The following is a 21,236-nucleotide window of genomic DNA, read 5'->3' as shown; positions in this document are numbered from 1 at the left end:
CCTATGGCAGCTGGGACAGACTCCAGCCCCCCTGCAACTCTGGTAAGGATAACCAGAAGAGAATCAATTTTTCTTTTTTTTTGCATGCTGTTAGGTGGTTGTTACAGTTAATATCACGTACTGTAAAATCCACACACCAATTTAAAACTCCCCAGACAGTGCAAAACTGTCAGGATGGGACATTAAGGCCAATGATGGAAAAATATAGGAAGGGAGGGGCTTTGAAGGAAAAAAGCCCAAGTTTTAGTTATAAATTCGCAGGAAAGACTTGCCAAAGTTTGACCAATAGACCGGATTTACACGAAACACAAGAAAGCAAACACACAGTTTCTGTCTGTAAATCTTTATGTGAATACAAGAAAAATCAGAAATCACAGTTTACTGCATCTTCTAGTAAATGTAAAATCAGTCTATTGCACCTATTCATACACAAAAAAAAAAAAAAAAACCCAGCCAGAGTTAACACTGTTACAAACTCCTTGTCCTGGACTGAACCCACTGCAAGATGAAAGAGCGCTTTCTCCACATCTGTCAGCACATCTGTGATACACATCTGAATACACACTTCAAACACTTGAGTAATTTCAGGTTACAGGATAGATCTGAGAGATCGAGTGAAAGGAGCTTAAATGTGTTTTTCTCTATTGTTCTTCCCGTCTTGCATCTGTTACAGCTTCACTTTCATATGGACACAGATCTGAAACGAAGGAAGGAAATCAAACTGATGAGTCATTGTTTACATTAGATGTACTGCTTACTGTTTGCGTGGATGGTGAACGCATCTCACCTGTAGTGTTTGCAAAGTATAAATCTAGTGTGAAGTTGAGGCACTCAGCCTGTTTCTTGAGGACTTCGAGATGAGAGGCCTCCAGTGTCCCAGTCTTTGCTGGAGGTAGGGGATGGCAGTGTTAACATTATTTTCAACAGAGTGGCAAAAACAATTAAAAAAAAAAAAACAGTTTGAAACTAATTATTAACATTACAGAGTCCTAAAAGTTGGACACATATGGACACAGACAGGCAAATGCAACTCACTGAAGATCCTGAAGCCTCTGCTTTTTGTGGTTTCGCCACCGACCTCTGACACCAAGTGGTCTGTCCAAAGCATGCAGTCGGGGCAAGTGGCCAGATGCTTGCCAATATGCTCATGAGTGGAGGAGTTATAGTAATCTGTAAGATACAAATTAGATGGTTGCCATGTTGTTTTACATCACAATGACTATTTGATAATGCGAGTATAACAACATGTGATCTCTTACACGTGTCTGTGGAAGAGTTTCCTAAGAAGGTGGCATTGAGACTTCCATGATAACATTTTCCATCCCTGGTAAGGAGCAGGAAAAAAAATATAAGCACATGAAAAAACAAAGAAAAAAGTCAAGAGGTCAAATTACGTAACTCATTTGATGCCTCAAAGCAGGGGTGTCAAACTCATCTCATTACAAAAGTGTAAACCTTGTTAAAAGCCCCAAATTTATGCCCTCATTCTCATCTTCCTAAATTGTCCACTGGACCGGATTTGAGTCTTTGCTAGGCCGATTCTGGCCCACGGGCCTTATGTTTAACACCCCTGCCTTGAAGGTAGTACAAATCATTTAGAAAATATCGACAATTACGCTTTGTGTCCAAAGCGACTGAACATGTCTTCACTGTCAGGTATGGGAGTCTGTTCGACCCAGAAGCTGTGCAGAGTTTTAAGCTCTTTTAATTGCTCTTTGCTGTCTGATGTTCCAGCGTAAAATATCCATTTTCCCCAAAGCTAGAGAAAGAAAAAAGAAAAAGTAAATTCAACTTTCAAAGAGATTCACAGCAGGTTCTAAAGAACCAGCATTTCTATTGAAAACAACAGAAAGGAGTTTACCATCTTTAACACATGCATAAAGATGATCATCACTTCTTTCTGTGATCATATATAATAATAAGTTTATACATGCAAAATCACCAGTGGGACCTTTTTAACCATCCAAGGTCAAGTCTGTTTTTTATTTTTGTTTGTTTTTTTGCTAGAGCTAGGAGCATCAGCGATGACGATTCAGCCCTCAGGGAGTTAAAACAATTTAAACTCAGTTCAGCTTCATGGTGAATGTCTCTGCTGAGGACACTGTACCTTGCTATGATCCTCCACAGGCTTAATGAGTTCTTCGCAGCCTGGATCAGACGCACCAGAGAGCGAGAAGAGAGCCAGCAAAGCCAGGCAACAATGAAGGAACATGACAAGTCAAATGACAGGCAGCTGTATACTACTGCAAGACCACAACAGCTGGACTCTTATAGGGAAAGTGCAGCGGGGAAGTTACATAAGAGAGGAGGTGGTCTTTAATGGGATTGTGCAATATTGGTACAGATAAGGATAAAGCTTTAATTTTTTTTATCTGTGGTGTGCGCGCGTTTGCAGAATAACAAAATGGAAAACAGCAAACAACATGAATGTGCTGCATTCCTGCAAAAGCTTCTCACAGACATGTGAAACAGATATTCTCTTTATCCGTCAAGTATGGAGTGAGCAGCAGCAAAAGTATTTGACAGATTTGGGTAGGGTGGCACAGAAATAAACTATTTCACAATCACCATCTGTTGCAGCCTGGAATTGCCAGTTATTGCAGAACACTGGAAACTTACTGGGTAGCGTCAGCCAAAACACAGAAAATACAAATAAAGCAGATTCCTGAAAAACAAAAGCAAGCATAGCGTGTCCTTTTGTAAAGATTTGAGTGAATATAGGAGACAAGAAAAACCCTTTTCCAACATTATTTAACCCAACTGCAGTATTAATGAAATTAGTTTGTTGACTTGTCTTTAGCAGACCTACTGCTGAATGTCGCAGGTTCATTAGTGAATAACTTTATGAGTCTCATCAGCTTTGTGTTTACCAAAGCTCCCAGTCATCACCTGGATGACCTACAGAGACATACTTTAGACCAGGTAATAACACAGAGTGCGACAGTCAAACGCTTAACTACCTGTCTCACATTGAACTACGTGCAAGATAAAAAAAAAAAAGCACCAACACATCAGCGATACAGAGTTCCCTCATATCAAAGAAAGCACATCTGAATACAAATGTGACTCATGGAGCCAGTTGATGTCTCTGGTTAGACTTGAGCGATACAGCAGGTGATAACAGTGTTTTATTGCTTTTTCCCTTTACATCTCCGGCACTTTCCTTCTCATTGGGACACAGATCTGAAACAGAGGAAGGAAATCAAACTAATGAGTCTCAGAACAAACACGGCTTAAAGTCAAGTTTATGAACGTCAATATAGAGATAAATACTCTTAGATTGGGGGGAGGTATGGTGAATTTAAGAGACATGATTAGAAACCAGAGGACACTTAACTAGATATTGCAAAAATGACGCAACCCGATTTGCTGAGAATCGGGTCGTCACACCGAATGTGAAAATTGATAAAATATTTTATATTAACTACAGTTTTTATGTATTATCTGCAAACTTTACGGTGATAAACTGGGCCTTGGGGGACACGAATAGGTTGGCGAAGCTTTTGACCTTAACCATCATTGTTAGTGCCCAAGATCAAAGTTGACCTTGATTGAAAAAAAAACAAACAAACCCCAAAACATATTGAGTAATACATCATATGAAAGGCATAGAGCAGGGGTCTCAAACTGCAGTCCTAGAGGGCCGGTGTCCTGCAACTTTTCCATGTGTCCCTGTTGCAGGAAACCTGAATGCAATTAGTAAGTCATTAGCAAGACTCTACAGAACTTGACTGCATGCTGAGGTGGCAATTCATCCATTTGATTCATGTTACAGTAGCTCATGAGTGAATGAACATGGTGCAATAAAAGTACTTTTAGAAGTACATTTTTCCAAACACTTACATTTACTTAAATTTACTTGAGTAGGGTCAGGAGTTTCCTCCTCAGCATGCAGTCAAGTTCTATACTCTTCCTAATGACCTACTAATTTATTCAGGTGTGTTGCAACAGGGACACATGGAAAGGTTTCAGGACACCAGCCCTCGAGGACTGGAGTTTGAGCCCCTGGCATAGAGAGAGCTGTACAACACACTTTTTTTTTTTTTTCAATACGATGGCCTACGACTTTACAGCGACGTCATAACAGGCTGATATCAGCATGATGTAATAAAAACAACATAAGCCATAACAACTTTGATGTTATTACTGTTATAACTAGAGTAACAACATTGAGTTTTAGCATAGCCTCTAGCATAGCCCTGGCTCCTCTGGGGGAGTTGCTGTTGTTACTATTATTATTAAAATATGTAGCTATACATGTAAAGCTATCCATCTATCCATCTACCTGTCTATCAAATTTCAAGTACAAAATCCATCCCCAAATGATTGTTTGATAGAAGTTATACAACAGGTTTGGTAAATTTAAGTACAGCTTTAACAAACACAATTGTGATCATTTCATCAGCAGATACTTTCAAATGCACTCCAAAGTCTGTTCAAAATGAAAAGAGATGACACTTTAAGGTTAGAGAAGCTTTATATCAGCATAGTCAAAACCCATGAAACTTCTCTGTGTATTTACAAAAACATAATACAAGAATAAAAAAGAGAAAATGAACACGTCACAAATGGAGTCCCACATACTGTCACAAAAACAGAAAGAAAAAAAATGATCCAATTTACAAATTGATCTTTATGTACTCCCACTTATGGCTTCAATCTAACACAAAACAAAATAAAACATCTCAGGTCAGCTGTGATGGTGCGCCATCAGTCCATCGTTCCCTTTGCAATAATAATTCTCTCTAGCATTATCTTTAAATAATAATAATAATAATAATATCAAATACACATACAAGACAGAGGAGCTACATTTGTGAGCTGTACACTTTGCAGTAAGGGAAGGGAAAGGAGAATGTTTGCAGGAATATTCACCCTTTGTACATGATAATAATTCATCTTGGGCAGTGAAAAAGGTTTCAAAGATTATTTAAAAACGAGCTTGTTTTATTTTTCTGTACCAACCAATTGTTCATCATACTAAAAATCACAGTTTTTCCGGATGACAGTTAAGTATGAGTGACCAAAGCTTGCAGTTTATCATCCATACTGCTTACCTCTTATTACTTCTCTTTCTCATTTGAACATTTTTATGTCTAGGATATGGGAGCATGTTTTGTCACCAAGTAAAACAAACAAACTAATGATTCCCTTCATTTTTGTCAAAAACACAAAAAGCACATAATGGGAAAAACCCACAGGATGAATTGTAGTAAGAGTTCAGGTGAAATAAAAACTTTCAGTCTGTACAGTACTACTGAGTACTACGGAGTACTACTGAGTACTAACTTTTGTGCAAACATTCCTCAGCCTTATGCTGACTTCAGTTTAATTACAATTAGCATAGTGACTGATCTCATGTGACTTAAAGTCAGACTATGGAAGTTTTTAAAGACGAATTAGCTCGTTTTCCCTCAGACTAATTGAAAGATGAATCCGTAACTACTAGAATGCATGAATGCTTAGTTCAATACATTCAGGACTTTTGCTTTATCTGTCTTGCTTGGTCTGGTATGACAATTAGCTTTTAGTTGCTAAATGTTAGCTAATGCAATGACCTATCTACAATGCCACTTTGCTGACTTTTGTGTTTAGACATTTCCCATTTCCACCTGTGGCATGTTGGCTGCTGTTAAAGCAGGTTCATAGTCTCACTTTAAGCCTTGAGCGAGTTTTTTTCTTAATGAACATTCGCCTTCAAATTAAATATGAAAACAAATATTGTCAAGTGGGATGAGAAAACTATTGACAGTATAAAACTTTAAATGCAATGTATGCGGTCTTTAGACATTTACAAACTCTAAAAAGACTTCCCAAATATCAGCCCAAGGATTGCGATGTCTCTCCACTTCTCTTCTGGTACTGCAAACAGACTAATTAGAAAAAAGAAGACTTGATGACAGCCATTTAGATCAATCAGTGACTTTATATATTAAAACTCACTGGAATTTTAACTTTAGGATACTGGTATTTTGTTTTTGGGTACCGAGCTTTGTGATCTGATGCAAAGGCAGGAAAATCTGTCTGTGACCGGACTGTTTGCACTCTCATACACACCGTATGCAAATTTACAGTTCTCCTCTGGGTCAATTTAGTTCCTTTGTACAGTCTCATTGGAGCAGAGGAAGAGCAGATGAAGGTAGCAGAGTCACCACTTAGAACTGGAGAAAAACAGGAGCGTAGAAACATGGACAGAAACCATGGAAGGGTGGGACTTCGGTCAGGGGGGGTAGTAGTAGTAAGATGGCGCCTGGGGCTACTGTCCGATTGGGCAGGTGGTGGAGGAAGAGTCACTGGCCTAGATGGCATCACATCATGTCTCACTGCTTTTTGCTGAGCCACACCAGGTTATTGAGCGACAGACCAAACCTGCTTCCAGAGCCCTCACACGCTCATCGTCATGTTTGGAGAATACTGCAGAAAAAAGTTAAGCAGAAACATAAAAACGCAACTGTTTATGTGTTTAAGAGAGGAAAGCACATCTCTAGCCATCAGTCTTAATTATGCAACAGTCACACGAAGCATATTAGTGGTTGGAGACCAAAATTACTAGGACCATATGCGCCAAGTGGGACTTTGTTGCCTTTGAAATGATTGCTTTGAAGACAGGGATCAGGTCTGTGAGCACTTGCAGTCAGCTCCGAAGCCTCTTTGTTTCACCAGCAAGAATTAGCATCACATTTAAAATCACGGCTGCATCATGGGAACTAAGCTAACTAGCCATTAGCAGATAATGCTGGTGAAAATACACTATGTCCAGTTTAAACAAAGAAAAAGAAGATGGCGACGGCCAGCGTCATAAAGTCAAGGCTTCGGAACAGTAGTCAGCAAACCAGTGGTGGTGTTATCTTTTATATACAGTCTATATATCTTGCAGAGACTAGTAAGACTGATATTATCCGCATGCTAAAAAGTACAGCAAGTAGTATCTTAGCTTAGCATAAAAAATGGGCACGTTTAAGGCAAAGTATTACAGGGAACTCTCAGCAGCAAACACCTCCAGTAATCCCATATATTAAAAAACTAATTTTCACTCACACTTTCGCTCTGAAAAGGGTTAAGGAAGTTTCCTCCCATCTCTCCATCCTCCCGAGGCGTCCCAGGCTGATTACTCATACTTAGGTTACCAGGAGAGTTCTGTTCAAAGACAAATAAAACATATATCACAGTATCTGCTACAAAAATCAGAAGTGTAGTTCAGAGTAGGTGAAAAACTTCTCATACCTTGGGGAGACTGTCCATATCGCCCGACCCTGAAGGAGGGAACACAAGTATGAAAATAATGCACATCACCACGATCAAATGAATACTAATTTTTCATGACAAATCAGGGACAAACATAACCAGAGGTTTTTTAGTTTGTTTTGTTTTACCCCTGCCGAACACAGAAGCTTCTTGTTTTTGTACCTAAAGAGCCATTCATGTGATGTGGCTCCATCCCGGCCATTCCCCCTAATGGACCGTCACTGCCTGCACCCATAGGAAACTTCGGAGAACACACATAGGGCAAGTTAACAGCAGTATTCCTGTTTGACTTGTAACACTAACACAGACCCAATAGCCACTCACATTTGGCCGGCTTCCACCTGGAGGGACTGTGTTTATCATAGTGTACATGTTGTCTCCAGAGTTAGTTGAATCTGACAGAACACAAAAAGGAAAACGGAAACAGTAAGAAAATTAAAGGTCAGTAGCATGTTTATATATCTACATACACATATACAACTGATACACACAGAGCTTACCTGCTGGACTTGGCATTATTGGTGTTCCAGGTGGCCCTCCTCCCCCCGGAGGTCCCTGAAATGAGAGTTTTGTTTTCATGACATTCATGCATGATCCTGTGAATTAAAGCCTATTTAGCTAGTTTAAGAGTTTCAAACATACATACCGCATAGCTTCCTGGTGACGCAGAAGAGTATGGGGTCTACAAAGACAAAGAAGTAAACCACTCAAGTCATGAAATGAAAATGAAACTTCTTCTTCTGTATTTTTGTTGCAGGACTTACAGAATTGGAGTTGGGAGGATTTGGCCAGGGTCTACCACCACCAGGTCCCCTAGAAAACACCCATACACTTGAGTTTTTTGCATTTGGCAGGGTCTTTGTTTCCAATTTATTTGGGAAGAGCTGGCAATAACAAGCTCCCCAGATGCCAGAAAAAAAGTAAATGGAAGAAGAAGAAGAAGAAAAAACTAAAGAAGACTAAATAGAGGGAAAGGTTAAGGTTGTGGTTTCATGTTCAGAGCAAAAAGTTAAAAACATGTGGTAAAGCTGTAGGCAAAAGACAGTTAAAGGAAACGGCTGACTATAACAACTCTACTGAGTGATTAAAGATAGCTGACATTTGGAGAAAAATGTGCTGAGTAAGCTTACATTTTTAAAATAGACACACAGAAAAGTGTATTTTACTCTTTTATAAGCTCATGTGCTCAGATAGGCCTTATGCTACTCTGTCTATATGTGCGTGTGTTATGGTGATGATGGCTGTGATTATGTTATGCATATACCACTCACATGCTCATACCAGGCATCCCAGGACCAACCAGAGCATTCAGTGGTGGCCTCATCCCACCTCCATAGTTCTGGGAAAAAACAGAAACCAGAATTCCATTTGGACACGACTACATGAGAGTAACTATCAGAAACAAAACTTACAGCAAGTAGTCCTCAAAGAAAAAACATCTTGACCCAAACCTGGGGTCCTAGTGGGACCATGCCCCTGGGTGGAGTCATCCTCTGCATTGGTCCTCCCATATTTGGATGTCCTGAAGTGTAGGATTTACCAGAATGAGAAAAGGATCTCTTCAAACATGCATTTTTGTGTTTAACACCTTTTTGTGGCCACTTTGGTAACTCAAACCACAGACGAGGATGCATTTTTAAGGCGACGAGACTTAGATGGCACAAATGCTAAAATTTACAGCTGCTTCAGTGACACCGTTTTCTTGGTCTGATGTTGGTTCGACAGCGGCTGAACACCATCTTCACCCATGCATAATTTAAGTGTTGTCTGGAGCAGTGAGTAGTTTGCGTAAATGGGAGTATGCTTGATTCATAAGAATACCGAACATGCTGGTTTTAATATTAATGATAATAGTATATCAGGGAGAGGCTAACCGTGAGTTCATCTCGGTAACAAGCACTGAGCAGCTTTCAACTGGGCTTCACGGTTATCTGAACACTATTAAAAACTCATAAACGTGCCATTCTTACAGTGCAATGAATAAGGCGACTGTTTCTTTATATACCGTTTTTGATCAGATATAACAACGCTTTCAATTTTCAGTGTGTTATGCGATTTCTAGAGGGACTCCCCAGAGAATGTATTGTCATAAAACTTTTGATCCCCTCGTGAATGGGTTCCATTCTGACTTTGGTGATTCCCTTCTCCCAATTATAGTGTCATAACGGGGTTTATTTATTTTGTAATGAAATATCTTGACAGCTACTACGGTAAAATTTGGCTCAGGAATCCACGATCTATAGGTGGAGAGTCCTCTTTTAGTCGTGTTAATACATAAGGGTGCATGTTTTAAGGGCAAAACCTCAATCAGGCTATGATCTCACAGTAAATATTATTTCAAAAGACAAAATCCTGCCTGCCTGCATTATTGTTAAATAAAGTAATTATTGACTATATGTGTGTGTTTCAGTGTGGGCATGCACCTTGCTGTCTTGTGGGATCCATTCCACTTGGTAACATAGGCTGGCTCCCTGGAACTCCTCCAAGACCCTACAGAAAGAAGAGGATCCATCTCCAATGTTATAATCACTGTGATGTTGCTCATTTGTACAATTCAGTTACGTCTGCTGCCTGCAGGGGTCAGTGTGGCTCTTACCTGATTCGGTAATCTGAGGGGCGGTCTTGGTCCTCCGGGGTATCGAGGTGACATAAATGGCTAAAAATTAGGCAAATAAAATATTACATGCAGACAAATAAATGGACTGACCACATGTGTAACAAAGATTTAGAGGGTGGCACAGTGGGAACTTTATACGCTCTTCAAAGCAGGGAACCAACCAGAGCTGCTTTTATGTTTTCACTTGAATTCAGGGCTCATTTTCCTTTAACCATACAGCAAACGGAGGAAGCTGACCGCATTTTCACTGGAGTGAATTTATGAGGGGGAGAAAAAAAATGACGGGAAAAAGAAGGATGATAATGATGTCAGTGCGTGTGTGAACTCTGTGGAATTTGGCAGCCTGTATGAGGAGCTCTTTTGCAGCTGTGAGTGGGCTTTCACTTGTCCTCACCACAGACAGTAGAAATGCTGTTGCTATGTCTGCTGAACTGATGCCACCCCGGACAGAAGAGCCACTGCAGTGGTGGAGGAGCAATGCAGAAATCTGCCACTAGAGAGCAATGGTCCTCTTAATTTAATCAGAGCCTTCACTTAAATTGCTGTCTTAGTTGTGCTTAAGAGACATCAAATGGATGAAGCTACAGCATTTTAGGTTTTTTTTAGTGATGGTGTTACTTAAAATCAATTTTTTTATTATTAATTAAAAAATGTAAACAACTGATCATTATCAGCAAATGACGTAACAGAATTTGAATGAATAAAACGAAGCATCATTTGTGACTGACTTTGGAAATAATGTGCAATTTATCACAAAAAAAAAAAAAAAAAACAAGTAGTGCAGATATTCTGTTATATTTCATACACAAAAAACCAGACAGAAGAGCTGGCAATCAGGTAATTGTTATATTTCTTTAACTAAGAGGTCCTGACAAGACCTTGCCTTCAAAGAGCGACTGATCTTCAGAAGGAGACGGAAAAAGCCGTTCGGACTCACATGTGAGTTTATGAAAGCGGAACTAAGAAATGCCCGGGAAGACTATTGATCTTTGCGTCTAATCCGAGCGCCTGAATTTGACTGATAATGACGTTTAATCGATGTACAACTGGCAGAGGCCTTCACAGATGATCTGGGGCAATGCTGCATGCGTGCATTTTTGTGTGCCAGAAATTTATCTCTCCTGTCAGATTAGTTGTGTTTGAGATTGTACACATATTCAAAGGTAACGTACGTAAATATACATACAGTTGTTGTTGTTATCTGAGAGTGAGTTCTTGCTCTTAGGGGATTCATTGGGTTTCTAGTTAGGATGTTTGCAATGTGCTCTTTCAATTTAAAATGCCTGGAGATGGCTTGTTGCTGTGATTTGGAGCAGTTTCAATACAATGCAATTGAAATGAAGTGAGACTGAATCTGCCAAATTTGGGGAAGCTTAAATTTGAGCTGATATTACATCCTCTGGAGTGACAGAAACATGGCCGTTCAGCTCTGCGTTGCATGCATACCTGAAAGAATCCCGGTGGGACTGGCCCTACTGGCATGCCCTCTCCTGGGGGAAGGTTACCGAGGACTGGGCTCGGTGCTGCTGCGGCACTCTGAAAGAGACAAATGGCGAAAAAGGGAGACTTCAACTCAGATCTCAGACTTCTCAGAAACAACAAACTCAACACCTCTTTCACCTGTTTCATCAGCTATTCTCCATTTTTCTGCAGAATAAACAAACAGATATAATAGTTTGGATAATTTCTGTCTTCCTCAAAGCAGGAATTTACTTATCCATGTTGCAAAGATAACACATCCAACACCAAATACCAGATAAGCCTGCCACCACTTATATAAAAGTCATAGTCTGCACTGCGAGGGTCTTTCCCCATCTCTCTCCCTCAGTGGGATATTTCCTGTTTCTGCAGATGCCCTGCCATGCCGGCCCAGGTTTATTTTTATTCAATGCGTTTTTGTTGTGCTTGTCCCAGACGGGTGGCGCTGGATCATTTCAGCACTGCCTCTGTCTGCTTCCTGTCGCATTGTACAACCAAGTTACCACCCAGCACCGGCCTCTTCTTCCTCATCCTCTTTAGGAATACAGAGCAGACAACGCGCAGTGTGGGAGCGTGTACGTACATCCATATATTGTACACAATAACGTGTGAACAGTGGGCTCATGAAGCCGGAGTGACTGCATCTGTGTCAGTATCTGCCCACTCTCTGTTCTATTTTTCTGATCTTCCTTTTCACTTTCTCTCCCCCTCTGAAGGCACTGGAGGGGTGTAAAGAGATCCAGCGAAATTCACCCAACAGTCTCTGAAGTTTCCGCCAGCTGACTTTTTAGGTCAGACAGGAACAAGGTTTAATCAGAGCTGAGATAAAAGCAGACTGACGACACCCCTGTATCCTCCTCTGCTCCACCCCGCCACCCTCTCTGTTCCTTCGCTCTCATATCTCTCGATCGTTAATGTTGAGCAATGTCGAACAGGATGCCGTGCAGTTTTTAGATTCTATATTCTGCTGTAAACATAGGCTGTATTTGTCTCAGCAGATGAACGTACAGATGGACACAGATGGATATTTGCAGCTCCATGGTTCAGTAGCAAGAGGCTGGATTTGGTGTGTGTGTCTGTGTTTCTGTGTGTACAAAATCATGCACTGCATCAAGTGTGTTTTGTTTTTTGGGATTTTTTCTCCCCTTTTATTCCCTCTCCCTCCTCGCACCCTGGATTACCCAGAATGCCTTTCCACCCTGGCAGCCTGGAGGTCTGCTGAGTTTGCCTTCGTGCACCGAGAGAGGGAGGGAAAGAGGAGAAAAGAGGACAAAGCAGAGATTATGAGTGTGTGTGTGTGCATGTGGCAGTGAGTGTGTGAGCACACTTAATGTTTGTGGCGGAAAAAGAAGAACGGGAGGAGGGAGGAGGAGGGGATCTACCTGACCTGCTGACAAAGCAGCATTTTCCCAAACACTGAAACACGGCAACGAGGAGAAATAAAAGCAAAAACAACAAGCCTCAAAAAGCAGGACCACCTCTCATACATGGAAAACTACAGCGACGCTAAAAGCTCTGGTACTGCTGCCGACGGTTAAGTGTCTTTTGATTACGACAAATCAGGTTGAGTCAAATGACATTAAAATCTGAATGAATCATAGGTTTAACAAAGCCTCTTTAAAAGAAGAAGAAGAAGCTTTGTTTTTCCCCCCATGTTTGTCCCATGTTTTCCCCCCATGTTTTTTTTCCATACGTTGATCTCTAGAAGAGTCACCTGGGTTAAACAGTGTAAAACTGGGATTTGGAAACAGCCGTATTTGCTTTGCTTTTCCAGTTGTGGCAAGAAGCTTCATGGCCTATTCTCTCATTTTCACAATGACAAATGAAGCAAATGAGAACAAAAACAAAAACGCTGAGTTGATTCTAAATATTGAAAATGCAGTTTTTAGATTTTTAGGTGAAGGAGTTGAAAACCACCCAAAATAAACCAACCAGAGAGACAGCAAAAACTTTGACTGGCCGAACCAACAGTGTGGTAACTTCTTAAAAAGAATGAATGCGCCGCTCAGCTCAGCAACACCAAAAGACCTGCAAGACCACAGAGGACAACTGCAGTGGATGATTGCAGAATTCTCTCCTTTGTTAGAAAAACCCTTCACAACATTTAACCATTTTAACCTCTGCTACAGTAACACATTCAAGGACGTGGGCATATACCTAAGCTCCCTAAAAAGCCATTCGCTGATCCAGAATGCTGCAGCCAGAGTACTGACAGGAACTAGGCACAGAGAGCATATTTCTCTTCACTGGCTCGCTGTTAAATTCAGAACTGAATTAAAAATCCTTCTCCTCACATAGCTAAATCTTGAATAATCAGGCCCCGATCTTAGCTATAAGACTGCTGGTTTACTTTTAGTTCCTAGATTTGAGAAAGTAGAACTGTTGGTTACACTCAAGAACGAGGAGGTCAGACTGGACTTTGCCAGGAAACATCTAAAAGAGCCGGGAAGAAACAGCTAACGGTAGAGCCGATGTTATGGCATTAGGATATATGGCTGCCAGTGGGACTGCTATAACAGTAGCAGCAGGATAACCTGTGAAGTGTACAGGCCTGTACTCGCTGCTCAGATTCAGCCAAATGCTGCAAAACCGATCAGACAGTGCTTCACAATGGACAGATAATGACCCACACAAACCAAATCCAAAAGCAAACCAAGAGTTTCTCAAGCAAAGAAACGAGATAGTCTTCAGTGGACACGCCACTCACCTGATCATTATTTCCAGTTACTAAATACAAAACTGAAGGCTGAATCACGTGTGTCCTTCCCTCCTCTGAAAACAGAATCTATAAAATCTGTTCAGTTAAACTGACGGCAAAGCTTAAAGATCTGCAGAATCATAACACCTGGTGTCGCTGTATAATAGTAATGTGGTGCCATTACCTCGTGTTAGCCACAGCGATGCTGTGATCCACACAGCAAACTCCTCCTTGTCAGTTCTGTTTAAATACCGATTCACAAGCGAGCTCAACATATCCCAGCACTTAACCTTAGCAACCACAAAAGATCCACAGATTGTTACGTAGTTAATGAATCCATCATTAACACCTCTCACACATCAGTGTTTACACTTTTCTGACAAGGCCAAGTGAGAGGGACACTGAGATAATGAGGTGATGCCTGTACACATTAACACCGTACGGTAGTGTACATTATTGTGTGAATGTAGCTGCCAGCAGTGGTGCAGTGTAACGCTTCTGCATACACTTCTCACTGAACTTAAATGCAACCGAACACTGACGCTAATTTCCACTGCACTTCATTTGATGGACTTCATTGCCCATTCAATTTGCAAACAAGTTGTAAGGCCAATTATAACGCTCAGAAATTCTCAGCCCTTAAATGAAAATTAACCTGTCTGAAACTGGATTTGGGGGAACGACAACAATTTTTCTTGGCGGGTAAATCATTGCTTTTGCTGCTGATGTCCATGCAGCATTTTATAGTTTCATTGTTTGCTACATTTCCAGTTAAAAACATGAAGGGAAAACACTGCTTGACTGTGCACCACCGTTTGTTCAGCTGTGACACCTGTACAGCTGAAACATGCTCCATGAACAATGGCGTGAAACAGAAACACTGTGTAATGACAAAACTTCTCAATTATTATTTTTCTGTATAATATATATATATATATATTTTTTAATAAGCAACAAAAACTAGTATTAGACAACACCTGTACCTGCCAATAAGACAGCAAAACATAAGCCAAACATGTCAGAGTTGGACTCTACCTTTTTCTTCAACTTAAATTCAAATTTCTTAACTTAAATACAGTAAATGTACAAAAATATAAAAAAATGAGAGTAAATTTTTAAATTTTAAGGGGTCTTTTTACGGTGCTGGGTCACAACATTCTGACCTGAGCTATTCTGTTACTCCAAAAGTCTTTGCCTTTTTTGCTGTATTGATCATGTGTTAGAGAGCATTGTTTTAATGAATGCACAATGGCGGGGAAAAGGTATTGCATGCATGTATGTAACATCGACCTGAACCATGATACCACAATGACTAAAACGCTCAGCGTTTGAGTTTTCCTTTCATTTGTCACACCCATCTGTAGATATACAGATAACCAGAATGTCAGTGAGCTCATTCGGCTCACTATCCATCACAGTTTACAGGTTATTGTCTGTGAAACGACAAATGTTACCTTGACCTTGAGCGCAGTTTGTGTGAAGACTCACTACACTAGGAGGAGTAGGCTAGCAGACGGATGCCTCGCCACGCCACAAGATAGTCGATCCTTCGGCCGGATGAGCTGATTAAAGTGTATAACAAATGAACTTATCTTCAAGAAGAGTAAGGTTCAGTCCACTTTAAGCAATTTCCCTCACTTCTTTTCTTAAAACTATCTTCGTTCTTACACTCGTATCTTTTCCGATACTCCATCATTTTCTAGAGCGATCCAGAAAGACCTGATTGAAGCGTAACAAGACAATCAAGTCTTCCGTCTGTCCATTCGGGAACCCCATTACATTACAGCTTTTCATTGAAGCGCTGTGTGTGTTGTGTTCTCCCTACATTGTGGTTATTTGCACGCTAAACGAAGTGTTTGTGATGAAACCCGAGGCAGTGGAACAGCCCCCGAATGTCCTCAGATGAACACCTGCATCTCCTGGCAAACTCATTTGTTTCATAAATTATTCAAAACACCACCCTCCAGGAGGGCATTACAGTATACCAGACATACACAACAAGACATACAATAACACAAACTACAATTGCCATTTATGAAGTTTAAAAAAAAGGTCCAAAAAAAAGGGTAAAATAAGGTCAGCTTCTATTTCAAACTGTGAAGACTGGTAAATATGACAGCGTCTTTCCTGTGTGAAAGAAAAAAAGGCAGTAAATGTATCATATGTCACAACAAACAAGGGGGAAAAAAAAAAAAAAAAAAAAATCACCCGAATTCGAGGTTTACTCACTGAAGTAAAGCTTTAGATGTATTAGATCTACCGCGTCCACTCTGTTATCAAAAAGCTTCCCATATTATGGAAATATGTATAATTTCTCCATCAAAAATGGCGCTTTCTCTCCCGAAGCATCTCCTGCTTTATGCCTGAAAACAACCCAAACATGTAATTTGCTAAACTTTTCTATAAAAAGCACAAAAATGCATCGAAAGAACTCCGTAGTCATTCATATGTAGGGCAATTACGCCGCAGCTCAACACTTTACAACTTAATCAGACTTTCTCCATACTACATTCACAGTACACTAATCCCATCACACTAAAGGGCTCACAAATACTTAACAAGATAACTTGCAAACTCTTTCATCCCTCCATGTTTACAGATTAATGCGTGTATGTGTGTGTTTGTGTGTGATGCATGTATACTTAGCTTGGGGGTGTGTGTGATTGTGTGTGCATGTGAAGGTGAGGAGTCATTTTCATTCAATACTGCAGAGACTGAGAGACACTCAGAGATGCGTGAGTGGAATCTCAAAAGGCTGTCTGTGTCTACCTTCCCTCTCTGTCTCTATTGCTGTGTAAACCTGAAGCGGTCCCTCCACCTCTCTGTCTCACGCAGCCTCACAAATCAGTTCTGTCTGAGTTTTATTTATGTATTTATGTATTAATTTACCACCCCATTACAATAAGTTTTATATATATGTATCCCACATAAAATGTCCTGCTGTAGTAAAACTGACCTGACAATCTGTTTACATCATGCAGCATAGGTGAGTTCATCTGTGTTTACCGTCACTTAAATATCAAATAATTGAAAATGATATTACTTTACAGTAACTGCAATACTCCAGTAGTCCAGTATTCAGGCCCAGCAGCAGGAAGTCACTCCTTTTTTCAAGCCTTTATTATTTGGTTTGTTCGCCTTTATATTTGATGATAGAATCTTTCGTCAGATATTCAAATTTCTACAGAGATTTTGTGCCAAGCTTCAATTTTACAACCTGCTCCTGGACAGACGGGTTATGTTGCCTGCCTTCCTCTTTAACCCTATAAAGGCTGCATATCTGCTACAGTATTTTTCTGCAGTTTATTGCTTACAACTGTATTTTTTGCAAGGGGGGGGGGGACTTGTAAAAGCCTATATGACATTTTTTATTTCACCATTCATTAACCGCACAGAGAAGGCATCGTTTAAATATGTTAAAGTTTTCTTTAAGCAAACAGTATTATTAAAGTTCTTCATGACAGTGTCCTCTTTTTTTGGAAGTCAAAATATAGTCACCATAACGCTGATGAAATGGAGGTCTCAAAAACTCATTTATCAAATATGACACACCAGGTGTTACAGGGTTAAGATACCCCAGATTTGCTCTGTTGGACTAAGGTGAGGTAACGTTTTTAACATACTCCTCTGGCTCTGATTAGTTCCGCTGTGGCTCGTTCTATACCTCCTGATTAATGCTGCAAATGCACTTCCACTGATTTGTAGCTGGTCTTAGAATTTCCTGGATCACTTTCCAAGTTTGAAAAGCCTCACAGTCGGCCTTTCTTTTATTTTCAGACACCTTAAAACAGACAGACTCCGAAATTCACAAAGTTTCCTGTTCACAGGTCATTTTAAAACCACATTCATGCAGTTATGCCTAATCCGAAATCACAGGTGTGTTTAAATTTGTTGATTCCTTCTTTTAGCCTGTTTTCAACATTGCATTTTGATTGTATTACATTTGTCTGCTTAAGAGACCTTAGAAACAATAAAATTATTATTAATCTGACATTTAAGTCACACACAGGTGCACCCTCTTGCATACTTCAGATTAACACAGCAATATAGAATATGTATGCAGTTTTAAATAACAGTATTAATATCTGTATAATATTATATACCTGGGTAAAGTGCCTTAGATGTGATAAGGTGAAAGCACTGTTGGCTTTGGTTGTTTAATGGAACAACAGGATTTATTATGAAATACTCAGAGCAGACCACTACTAAGTTATCCTATAAATTCTCACTACCACTAACTAATACTACTTCCCAGCTAGCGAGAGTCCACCTCCCTACAGACACTGAATTAACCATTTCATAACACAAAGAAGAGCAGATAACTTGAACTAATAAATGAAATTATTTGCTTCAGTTCATCTGTGAACGATGGCCAGTGACAGAGGTTTACATATTTTCATTTATGAATTACAGTAGCAGCTGGGGAAAAATGGCAGAAGGAAAAAGCTCTGAGACTGAGAGAAAATGGGCAAGTAAAAGCTCGAGGGGCAGGTTCACGAATTCTTCACTAAGCACGGCGGCTGTCTTGGAGAGCCTTTAGGTGAAAGGCTGCAGCGGGTTGTGCATAACAGTTAACACTGAGTCTCAAGGCCACATCAGGATCTACGAATGACACGCTACACAGGAAGGAAATGTGTTCCCCCTCCCTCCCCCTCGTTTCTACTCACTCCATCCTATCAAATGCCATTAGTCCACTTCCTGAACAAGGAGGGAGGGTGTGGAAAGAAGAGATGCTTCCATTCTGCATGATTCCCTCTTTGCACGCACGCACGCACGCACGCACACACACACACACACACACACACACACACACACACAGAGTAACAAAAAAACACACATTCATATATGCACAATATCACAGTGTGAATATGTGTATCCACAGAATAAAACTTTGGAGTATCTGTATCTGTAAATGTCACATGAGAGAGGCAAAACGAAGCGTAGAGATGAGAATGGGTGTGCTCTCCTTTTAATCATCTATTATTCACATCTCCCATAGCAAGACAGATCAACACACCCCACTGTGGAATCCCAGCCCAAACTCACTTTTCAGTTTCAAGACTTAAAAATCACCCTCTGCTATTCAAAGCTTGGAGCAGACCTTTCCTGTTTGCCCACACTGTACCAGAGCTACTTGCAAGTGTCTGAACCAAATTCAGTTGAAACACCAAGGTTATGTCATCTTTCAGCTCTTACGAGGGAAAGTCCAAGATGAGGCTCAAGAATAGTGACTTGCAAGCCCAGAGTGAAAGTTGTCTAATATGGCTTCTAGTCAGTGCTAGTATGAAAAGTGATGATAGCACGATGGCCTAAATGAGAGCAAATATCAGATTTGTAAGGAAATGTTCACACCTCTAGTTTGTTTAGTGTGGTTTGAATAAGCTCACGAGTTTGTAAACTTGTAGCTTTTTCCCATGGTTTGGTTTATTTTCACACGGAGAAAAATTCAAGTGAACTCCAAGTGAATCAAAATCCATCACTACAAACTGCGTGAAAATATTCAGTTCGCTTATTGGCCAGATGTGTCTGGGGCGAGAGCATCAAAAGTAAACACAGAAATAAGGTGTTGTGCTCTGGACTATAGGAGGACAGAGAATTTATGTTCATTTCACAGCTATTTGTTAGTCTGCCCAGACCTTTGCACATCTACAGTACCTTGCAGCATTGCCTGGTGGTTGGTTTGGATCGAGGTTGGATCACGTTAACACCATAAACGAACTGGACTGGAGTTCATGTGGAACTACACCAAGACCACCTCCTCTCCAGGGTTTCGGTGTGATTGTTTTGCTCTGCAATTACTGAGTCCACACCTTGACAAATGAAACGCACCACGGGGGAAAACGAACGAGTTCAACACCGCAGGTGTGAAAACACCCTAAATGGAAAAATCCAGTATATGCCCTGCATTGTATGGCTGTATGTAATCTGGTATTGTAATTGATTTGTTTATATGTATGTGTATATATTTACATATGTACAAATACTATTTGCACTTCAGATTTGATGTTGTTTTAGTTATATTCTTTTTCAATGACAATAAATCTAATCGAATCAAATCGAATCTGCAATTAGCTTCAAGCTATGTGGGGTTTACAAAGAATCTCAATGAAATAGCTAAATGAAAACAATCAAAAGGGTGGTTTCCATATTTCTATACATACCTCAGGAACAGTTTACTACAAGCCACATTCATGCATTCAAACAAAATGTTATTCTATAGCTTTGGTGCTTTCTAACAATCACAGCCCGATGGATGCACCGGGGGCAAGGACACTTCACCACGCAGACTCTGTGACGTACTGAACAACCAACATTACAAATGGTAGATGACACACTCTACCACCTCAGCCACCCCTGTAGTGACCTGTGCTTTTTCACAGTAAAATCAGCATCAGTCCTGACGTTGAATGGTTATACTACCTAATAATTTTCATGTTAGCTTTTTAGCAAAAGCTCTAATGATCACGCACGGTGCTTGATTTGCCGATACCCTCAGTACAAATGTAGAATAACGAGAGAAAATACTGTGGAATACTTGGTCTACTTTTTTTAATTAACTGAGAACAAGCAAAATTATATAATTTCACATTTTAAGAACGGTAAGCTTGCTTGTTCTTGTAATAAGATGCAAACAATAAAACAAAAAACAAGAAAAACTGAAAAATACAAAATAGAAGTTGAGAAGTCAGTTTCAGATACAGCAACACAACTGTCGACTAATATCCCCAGGCAAAGATTTAAAACTGCAGCATCTGGTCAACTGTCCTTTAGTAAAAGATGAGCAAAGAAAAGATTCAGGAAAACATAGTTACCAGTGGTATTTACAGATGAGTAAAGTTGACATCTGGCAAACTTCAAGCAATAATGACCCAAAAGCAAGGCTTTAATGTTCAGTGTTAAAGGTCTGGATATTAAGTAGCACTACAAAGATTAAACTAAAGAGGACATCCACACAGGAAGTGATTTGTGTGTTGCACATTGTTTTGCCACCAATGTTTGTTCACTAATCGGCATTCCAATCATTCCAGACTGTGGTTGCCTAGGTAACCTTTTTTTTTTTTTTAAGCAAAAGGCCTGAGCCGCACCTCATTTCTTTCTATTTTGTGTCCAAGGAGTCAGACTTTCGTCTTTTTTAAGTGTTCATGAGCAATAGTTCTCCAGCCTTCCTGACAGTCTTCGGGTTTTTCTTTAAACATT

General features: G+C 40.1%; 2 protein-coding genes across 2 annotated transcripts in view; both read right to left on the bottom strand.

The window, feature by feature from the left end:
* Window positions 1-301: 301 nt before the first annotated feature.
* LOC146376045 (uncharacterized) lies at window positions 302-3,887 on the bottom strand. The gene is made up of 6 exons (XM_084945268.1): window positions 2,108-3,887; window positions 1,617-1,759; window positions 1,260-1,324; window positions 1,036-1,170; window positions 788-886; window positions 302-697 (listed from the first exon to the last, which is right to left on the bottom strand). The coding sequence occupies exons 1-6, from the start codon at window positions 2,210-2,212 to the stop codon at window positions 642-644; spliced, it is 603 nt and encodes a 200-aa protein (XP_084801394.1). The 5' UTR covers window positions 2,213-3,887; the 3' UTR covers window positions 302-641.
* A 571-nt stretch (window positions 3,888-4,458) lies between these two features.
* The window catches only part of ssbp2a (single stranded DNA binding protein 2a), a 56,721-nt gene continuing 39,943 nt past the window's right edge, over window positions 4,459-21,236 (bottom strand). Inside the window, exons 5-17 of the mRNA XM_084945267.1 lie at window positions 11,309-11,398; window positions 9,842-9,901; window positions 9,669-9,735; window positions 8,697-8,767; window positions 8,517-8,584; window positions 8,010-8,058; window positions 7,892-7,927; window positions 7,746-7,800; window positions 7,570-7,640; window positions 7,408-7,486; window positions 7,225-7,253; window positions 7,039-7,137; window positions 4,459-6,414 (exon numbers count right to left, since the gene is read on the bottom strand). Of these exons, the coding sequence (XP_084801393.1) occupies window positions 6,385-6,414; window positions 7,039-7,137; window positions 7,225-7,253; window positions 7,408-7,486; window positions 7,570-7,640; window positions 7,746-7,800; window positions 7,892-7,927; window positions 8,010-8,058; window positions 8,517-8,584; window positions 8,697-8,767; window positions 9,669-9,735; window positions 9,842-9,901; window positions 11,309-11,398 (804 nt within the window). The 3' untranslated portion in view covers window positions 4,459-6,384. The remainder of the gene's footprint in view (window positions 6,415-7,038; window positions 7,138-7,224; window positions 7,254-7,407; window positions 7,487-7,569; window positions 7,641-7,745; window positions 7,801-7,891; window positions 7,928-8,009; window positions 8,059-8,516; window positions 8,585-8,696; window positions 8,768-9,668; window positions 9,736-9,841; window positions 9,902-11,308; window positions 11,399-21,236) is intronic.

The sequence above is a fragment of the Perissodus microlepis genome, chromosome 12, assembly GCF_051167445.1.
Source record: "Perissodus microlepis isolate ML-2025 ecotype Zambia chromosome 12, ASM5116744v1, whole genome shotgun sequence".
Taxonomy (NCBI): domain Eukaryota; kingdom Metazoa; phylum Chordata; class Actinopteri; order Cichliformes; family Cichlidae; genus Perissodus; species Perissodus microlepis.
This window is presented reverse-complemented; position numbering and strand designations above follow the sequence as displayed.